This window comes from Rhagoletis zephyria, unplaced genomic scaffold, assembly GCF_001687245.7.
Source record: "Rhagoletis zephyria isolate East Lansing unplaced genomic scaffold, Rhagoletis_zephyria_1.1 Rzeph_scaffold_00222, whole genome shotgun sequence".
NCBI lineage: Eukaryota > Metazoa > Arthropoda > Insecta > Diptera > Tephritidae > Rhagoletis > Rhagoletis zephyria.
In genome coordinates this window covers 188,410-197,414 of record NW_016157306.1, presented here as the reverse complement: position 1 = coordinate 197,414, position 9,005 = coordinate 188,410, and the positions used below count along the sequence as shown (strand labels likewise).

Genomic DNA, 9,005 nt, shown 5'->3' with positions numbered 1-9,005 from the left:
TTTTTTTACTAGAATCCGTGGCTGTCTTTTTAGGTGGACTACTAACACGCCCACCTTTATTTTCTTGGCTTTCCTCAGAGTGTGGAGGGTTGTCGAGACAAGTGAAATACCTAAACATTTTTTCGTAATGCTTAAACTTCTCAACAAGCACTGACCGATCCTTCCCGATCTCAGAAAAACCATTTCTGGACTGCCTTAAGAATTTAAATAAATCAACTTCGGTTGATCTACATTTTTGACAAGACCAACGAAGACCCTTACCCTCGTTAATAGCGTCTAATACTCTACCGCTTAAACCAGCACATTTTATATGGGCAATCCCATCGCAGAGCCAGCATGACACATAGGAGTCGGTTTTAACGTGGCAATTGGTGTAAATACACGACATGTTTAAAATTATATTTTGGATGCAATTGGTAATCGAACGTTGATTGGCGCAGATTTCTTGGAGCAAGCGGGAATAGTTTTGAATATGGGTCAAAGATACTGGTACTTTGAGAGTAATCCAACACCGCATTTTGACTTCGCCGAACAACTGCCACTCGAATTAAATGTTGTGGAAAGAGTGAAAGTATGCGCAGTCGAAACCAAACGCAAACCAGAAGAAGCAGCTTTCAAAGAGATTGATAAGCCAAAAGTCTATATGTCTGAGTTTGAGTATTACTGTCCTGATCTGCCAAACGATTACTCACCACATACTATACAAAGTATTTTTAAGGATGCCATTCCACCAAACATGGTTACGCCCGAACGAAGCAAAGGGCCTAGCTTGTTTAACGGGGTTGTTTTTAATAACACTGCCACTGATAATATTGATTTATTTTCATTTGACTTTCGATTCCTTAAAGAAAGTGATGTCGTGGGGTTGGAAGTTGCAGAGAAGATTCGGCTCGATAACATTCTCCAATCGCATGCAAACGTTTTTAGTGCGTCGCGTGAGCCTACGCCATATGCTCAGCATTTTATCGATACTGGTGAACACGAGCCCATTGCATCACCTGCGTACCGATTGTCGTTTGCGAAACTAAAAGAACTAAAAAGCGAGATTAACAAAATGCTCGAAAATGAAGTTATTGAAGAATGTGAGTCAGCGTGGTCATCACCTGTTGTTATGGTGCCTAAAAAAGACGGTGGTACTCGTGTCTGCGTTGACTATCGCAAGCTAAATGCGATAACAAAACCAGATCGATACCCCTTGCCTCGAATGTATGACCTGTTGCACGCTGCAAAGAGTACCAAATTCATGACAACTTTAGATCTACAAAGCGGGTATTTTCAAGTTGCAGTTGCAGAAAAAGACCAAGACAAAACGTGCCTTATTACGCCTTTTGGTACATATCGGTTCAGGAGGATGCCTTTTGGTCTTCGCAATGCACCTGCTACATTTCAACGATTGATTGATCGGTTCAAGACAGCCTTGCCAAATGTGCACATTCTCGCATATCTTGATGATATCATAATTTGCTCACCATCGTTTACAGTGCACTTAAATGACTTGAACGATGTATTTGTAAAGCTAGAGAAGTTTAAGTTGCATGTTAATTCTGGCAAATGTCGGTTTTGTGTGCCAGTGTCAAGTACCTTGGCTATATTATAACAACCGCAGGCATACAAGTTGATCCAGGAAAAACTCTGGCGATCACACATCGACGAGAACCACGAAATATTAAAGAACTGGTATCATTCATACAAACATGCTCTTGGTACCGACGCTTCATTGATCGTTTTGCTGAAACTGTTAAGCCACTTACCGACTTAATGAAAAAGAATGCTGAATGGCAGTGGGGAGTCCCAGCAGAGAGAAATTATTCAACTACCGAACGCGAAGCGCTCGCCATTGTGTGGGCATGTGCCAAATTCAGAGGGTACATCGAAGGAGCCGAAGTATTATTGATGTCCGACCACCAACCGCTAAAATGGCTATTAACAACAAAATCACCGTCAGGCCGCCTTGCAAGGTGGGCATTGCAAATACAGCAATATAACCTAAAGATTGACTATACGCCAGGGAGAACAAATTCTGTTGCCGATATGCTATCACGACCACCCTGCGATGAGAAAGATAACTCTGTGAACTGTATTTGTGCTTTCCAAGCCGACTTTCCACGTAAAAAGGCAGATGAGTTACGAGAAGGTCAACTTAAAGATAGTTATTTGAAAAACATACTTACTTCTTTAGAAGAAGTTGACGAAAATGCCACCTTATGGTGCAATCGTGGCTACGTTCTTAACAACGGCGTATTACATTGTTATGCGAGTGATGACTCAGATGACGCACAACTCGTGATACCTGACCACGAGCGTGTGAACATCCTGAAGACGTATGACGACGACTGCACTGCCGGTCACTATTTTAAGCCGCTACTTCTGGCCAGGAATGCGCACAGAAATCACGAAGTATGTAAAGAAGAGCGTTGAATGTCAACGGTACAAAGCAAGTAATATGAAACCAATGGGGTTGCTTCAAACAACAAGCAGCAAACAGCGATTCGAAGTTGTTGCAGTAGATCTATTTGGTCCCTTACCAAGAACTGAAGATGGTTTTCAATGGATCTTGATTGCGGAAGATGTTGCCACCCGATGGGTCGAATTATTCCCCATAAAAGAAGCGACTGCCGAAAATTGCGCTAAACTACTGGTTGATGAGATCTTCCTACGATATGGTGTCCCCAGGCGTCTTAAGTCCGATAATGGAGTGCAATTCGTGTCTGCAGTTATGCAACAAATAGTTTACTGCCTGGGCATTCTTCAAGTTTTTCACCGGTTTATCACCCCGAAAGCAACCCAGTTGAACGGAAGAACAGGGATCTTAAGGCTCAACTGGTAATTATCGTTCAAAATCAACATAACGTATGGAATATTGGGTTACCCTCAATACGGTTTGCAATCAACTCAGCGAAATGTCAATCTACCGGCTACACAGCAGCGGATCTCACCTTTGGAAGAGAGTTGCGCACAATTGATGACGTAGAGCACGATATATGAACAATAGCAGATAATGAGAATTTTATTCCACAAATTACACCGTATCTGAAAAGCATAGCAGACAATTTGAAGAACGCTCGAGAGGTCGAACAGAAGATGCAAGATCGCAACAAAATGTTATAGTTTCTGACAAATTAATGAATTAATGGAATGATTATTCCAGTTATTTTTTATTTTTTGATGAAAAAATTAAAAAAAAACTCAAACTTTAACAGGATAAAAATTAAGAAAATAACAGGTTCTGTGCCAAATTTTTACATTTGTGCTAAAGCTTGTTCTGTTACAAAAAAAAAATCAAGTTACTAATTAAGAAAATCGATGGATTAATAAGACATAATAAGTGGTCAAAAGAAAATACGCAAAGATTTTTTGTATGAAAAATCAGCAGGAAAGAAAGTTACTCATACGCCAGGTACACCTGAGTAACACGCTTTTCTGCTCATATTTCATACAAAAAAATCTTTGTGCATTTTCATTTGACCACTTATTATGCCTATGTTACAAAAAAAAATCAAGTTACTAATTAAGAAAATCGATGGATAAATAAGACATAATAAGTGGTCAAAAGAAAATACGCAAAGATTTTTTGTATGAAAAATCAGGGGTAAAGAAAGTTACTCATACGCCACGTACACCTGAGTAACACGCTTTTCTGCTCATATTTCATACAAAAAAATCTTTGCGCATTTTCATTTTACCACTCATTTTTTCTTATTTATCCATCGATTTTCTTTATCAGTAACTTAATTTTTTTTTTAACAGAACAGGCTTTAGCACAAAGCAAAAATTTGGCACAGAACCTGTTATTTTTTAAATTTTTCTTCTGTTAAAGTTTGATAAAGATATAAATGTATACAGTGTTTCTCCCAATTATACATCACTTCTTTCTTATTCAGAATCAAAACAAATATGAAAAAATAGTTGTTAAACTCAGAGTTAGATATGCGATATCTGTTACGTTATATCGTATACTTTCTGCGACAAACAGTCTACACAAGCGATATATCTCTTACGATGCTTCGCATGAGAGCGTCCATATAAGGTATAGGTAAGCGGCCTGAGGAAACAAAAAATTACTATTTGACATATTAGCAATAAATAAATGATGTTTTTATTAAAACTTGCTTCTTCACTTACCATCGTTAATAATATTGTTTTAATACAATTTTAGAACGCAGAAAGACGATCTGAACGTAGCAATAAAGAGCAAGAGACCTATGAAGAAGAGGAAGAATCTGATTCAGATGCAGATGATTTTATTGTTGACGATGAAGGCCGCCCAATAGCAGAGAAGAAGAAAAAGCGAAGACCAATATTTACCGACGCGTAAGTATACAAATAGTTCGTTCTTGCTCAAAGAAATTCGATAAAATGTGTAATTATATGGCAATTGACGAAATTTATTTCTTGTCGGTTTGATTTATAATTTCAACGTCAGTTATGGTGCATATGTACAAGGTTACAAATTACAAAACTAAAAAGACAAAAACTATAAAAAAAAACAATTCATTGACATTGACAGTAGCCCGTTTCTGTATCTTTGCGATATGAATTATATCGCAAAATGCAACCCTTCTGCGTAGTTATCGCAAGGTAGTGTTTCTGTAAGTGTGATGTAAATGTATTTGCGATATAACTTGCGTTATTTATATCGCAAGCTCTAAGTGTAGTGATATTTGGCACAATAAGCAAGATGAATGAAGTGTGTTTTTTTTTTGTTATGTATGTTACCGCATAACTTTGGACCACGTTAACCGATTTCTATAATTCTTTTTTTAAAGAAAAGGCGTTACCTCACAGGTGGTCCCATACTAATTTGGTTTAAATTCGATCATTGGATCATGAAGTAATTAACGATAATCTTAAATTTTTATATGAGAATTTAAGTGGGTTTTGTTTTTTGCTTACTTATTTTATTAACTTACTTCAAAAAAAGGAGAAGGTATCAATTCGTCGGAATATTTTTTTTTTAAATTTTTTTTATGTACTTTGGACCACGTCAACCGATTTCGATAATTCTTTTTTTATCGGAAAGGTGTTGCCTCAAGGGTGGTCCCATACTAAGCTAGGATCCGATCATTTGGTCATGGAGAAATTAACGGTAATATAAAATGTTTATATGAGAATTGAGGTCGGTTTTGTTTTTTGTTTGAAAATTACTTGTTTCATTACTTTTATTTTACAGAAGGCAAAACTTCTGGATTTAATGAAAACAAGGTGACAGTGGATACTTTGGTCACCATTTCGCTTAAAAAGATTAATTTCATTTCATTAATTTAATTTCATTATCGCTTAAGAAGATTAAGGGCCGGTATTATGCATTTTTAAGTTAAACTTAAGTCTAGGCTAAGATTTTGCGTTTCACCAACCACTTTTTCACCAAAACTTTAGTTCAACTTAAGTCGCGAATATTGGTGCTTCCATATTTCTAAATGTAATATTTTCCATACTTAAGTATGCATTGTGAAACTCAAATTTGAGCAAAATATTAAACTGATCTTACTTAGGGTTTACACCGGACAATACTGTCATGACAATAGCAATACATGCACACTTCTTCACTAATACATGCATACATTTCCATACATTGCGTTTTTGACAACTAATACGTATTTCTTTATTGTCTTGACAGCATTTTCCNAATAAGCAAGATGAATGAAGTGTGTTTTTTTTTTGTTATGTATGTTACCGCATAACTTTGGACCACGTTAACCGNCGATAAGCAAGATGAATGAAGTGTGTTTTTTTTTTTGTTATGTACATATGTTACCGCATAACTTTAGACCACGTTAACCGATTTCTATAATTCTTTTTTTAAAGAAAAGGCGTTACCTCACAGGTGGTCCCATACTAATTTGGTTTAAATTCGATCATTGGATCATGAAGTAATTAACGATAATCTTAAATTTTTATATGAGAATTTAAGTGGGTTTTGTTTTTTGCTTACTTATTTTATTAACTTACTTCAAAAAAAGGAGAAGGTATCAATTCGTCGGAATATTTTTTTTTTAATTTTTTTTATGTATGTTACCGCATAACTTTGGACCACGTCAACCGATTTCGATAATTCTTTTTTTATCGGAAAGGTGTTGCCTCAAGGGTGGTCCCATACTAAGCTAGGATCCGATCATTTGGTCATGGAGAAATTAACGGTAATATAAAATGTTTATATGAGAATTGAGGTCGGTTTTGTTTTTTGTTTGAAAATTACTTGTTTCATTACTTTTATTTTACAGAAGGCAAAACTTCTGGATTTAATGAAAACAAGGTGACAGTGGATACTTTGGTCACCATTTCGCTTAAAAAGATTAATTTCATTTCATTAATTTAATTTCATTATCGCTTAAGAAGATTAAGGGCCGGTATTATGCATTTTTAAGTTAAACTTAAGTCTAGGCTAAGATTTTGCGTTTCACCAACCACTTTTTCACCAAAACTTTAGTTCAACTTAAGTCGCGAATATTGGTGCTTCCATATTTCTAAATGAAATATTTTCCATACTTAAGTATGCATTGTGAAACTGAAATTTGAGCAAAATATTAAACTGATCTTACTTAGGGTTTACACCGGACAATACTGTCATGACAATAGCAATACATGCACACTTCTTCACTAATACATGCATTCATTTCCATACATTGCGTTTTTGACAACTAATACGTATTTCTTTATTGTCTTGACAGCATTTTCCAATGTAAACGCGCTGTTAGCTAAGGTTTTTCGCCACTAGGACCTAAGTTCAACTTAAGTTAGGTTGGTGAAACCAGCCCGAAGAATTCTATGTATGCAAATAAATTAGGGTGTTCGATTATTCGCCTGAGTAGTAGGTAGGGTTATTGACTCGGTTTATCCAAACCGCCTCCACCGGTGTTTTTTTTGGATATCCATAGTTGTTTTTTTTAATCGTGAGTCTTCGAGTATCGAATAGACCGGATTTTTTTTTATCGGACAAACCGGGGTTTTCCATTTCATAGAATTCTTGACCTCTCAATAAAAATTTTGAGTTTTTCGACGTTTTCACAGCTTTTTCCAGTTTAAGGGAAATCCCTAAATGGGTAGATCTACACTCTTACTCCAGCTTTGAAGAAGCCTTTTTATGGCAGAAGTACACTCCGAGGTTTGCCATTGTCTGCCAAGGGACGACTGCTATTTCAAAAACACTTTCTGATGTTGCTGGGACCAAAAGAGCACTACTTAAATCCAAAAAAGGCAGAAAAAATGCAATAAAGTATTAAAAACCGTTATAATAAGACCAAACGTCAATTTTCAGTGATTTTTATTTGTTTTACTTTGGATCTAAAGAAAAACTTTNATTGAAACATGGACCTCCCGAGTGGCAGTAGGCACATCTAAGCACTCGGCTACGACGGAAAGAGCACTACTTAAATCCAAAAAAGGCAGAAAAAATGCAATAAAGTATTAAAAACCGTTATAATAAGACCAAACGTGAATTTTCAGTGATTTTTATTTGTTTTACTTTGGATCTAAAGAAAAACTTTGAACTTATTTTGCTTTGCTATTTTCTAAAAAAAGTTTTATTGTAATTTTTGGTCATGACTTCATACCAATATAAGCATTTTCACTGTATGAAAACTATGTAAAATAAAACCGGTTTATCCGGGTTTCTCTTAATTTCAAAATAGGGAACCGGGTTTTTTAAATTTCAATTTTTCGAATAACTCGTAAACCGGTTTTGGAAAAACGGCGAATAATCGATTACCCTAGTAGTGGGCCGAGCAACATAAAAAAATAGCGGCCGCCCTTCGGCAGACTATGGCAAACCTCCAAATGTACTCCTGGCATAAAAAATGCTTCTTCGGAGGTGGAGTAAAAGTGAAGATCTCGCCATTTTTTCATTTATTTATTTATTAAGTCTACATAAAAATGTTTTCTTACTGACAAATGAGATAAAAATATTTAGATATTTAAGTATGTATGATATATTACAGAGTAAACTAATTATACATATTCATTTGTAATTGCAATGCGATAAAAGCAGACAATTTGCAACCCTAAAAAACTTCTATAAATCACCTTATATGAATTCGCCTTAAATCTAATCTACTACTAGTACGTAAGAATTTACGATATTAGAATGCGACCCTGTCATATATATGACAGGGTCGCATTCTAATATCGTAAATTCTTACGTACTAGTAACGGGTGATTTTTTAAGAGCTTGATAACTTTTTTTTTAAAAAAAAAGTTATCAAGCTCTTAAAAAATCACCCGTTACTAGTACGTAAGAATTTACGATATTAGAATGCGACCCTGTCATATATATGACAGCTGCTAGGCTTAAGTCAAAAAGTGAAAAATAAATTGGCGGCATTCGCCCGCGTACCTTTAGACCGAAAAGTCCAAGCTTTTTTTTTTATTTGAACGGAAGCCGGCCAACTAGCGCCAACCGACTTGTGAGTCGAGGCGCCAGCATTCAGGAGTATCAGCACATCTATTTGTGCGTACGAACCGCGCACCAAAAACGTTTGCGCGTAGCAAAACTGCAGAGCACCAACCAGCGGGGCAAAAGGCGTGCAACTGCACGCAGGTGGCAGCGAAGCGCTAGGGCTACCCACCAAATCGGGCGTTGGCCGTAAGCAGCACCGGCGTAGCAGGGCTCCCACACCAAAGCGGGCGTTGGCCGGCAGCAGCGCCGGCGGAGCACCAGGACTCCAGCGCGTGTAGAGGTACGCTACCCCTTTCATCTAACGAAGTGGAAACAGCGCTTCATATGGCGACCGTGGGGGTCAAAATGGCGGCCCTCGGGCGAGGAAAAAAAGGGGCAAAGCCAACAAAAATTTGCTTTAAATAAAGGTGAATCACCAATACAAAACATACAAAATAGAATGGATTTAAATTTTATTTAACAAAAAAATCGGAACAAATAAATGGAGCTTCTGCTGAGATAGCCCAATTGAGTTTAAGATCTCTAAAAGCGTCTTTTCTTAAAAGGTGCCGAGCTTGTATTAGAGTAGAAGGTCGCCAATTTGAGCATATTTTATCAATAAATGAATAAATTT

General features: G+C 36.6%; 1 protein-coding gene across 1 annotated transcript in view; it reads left to right on the top strand.

Annotated features, from left to right (window-relative positions):
• Spt6 (transcription elongation factor Spt6) overlaps window positions 1-9,005 on the top strand; it is a 213,282-nt gene that overhangs the window by 162,251 nt on the left and 42,026 nt on the right. Inside the window, exon 4 of the mRNA XM_017609383.1 lies at window positions 4,157-4,311. Within this exon, the coding sequence (XP_017464872.1) occupies window positions 4,157-4,311 (155 nt within the window). The remainder of the gene's footprint in view (window positions 1-4,156; window positions 4,312-9,005) is intronic.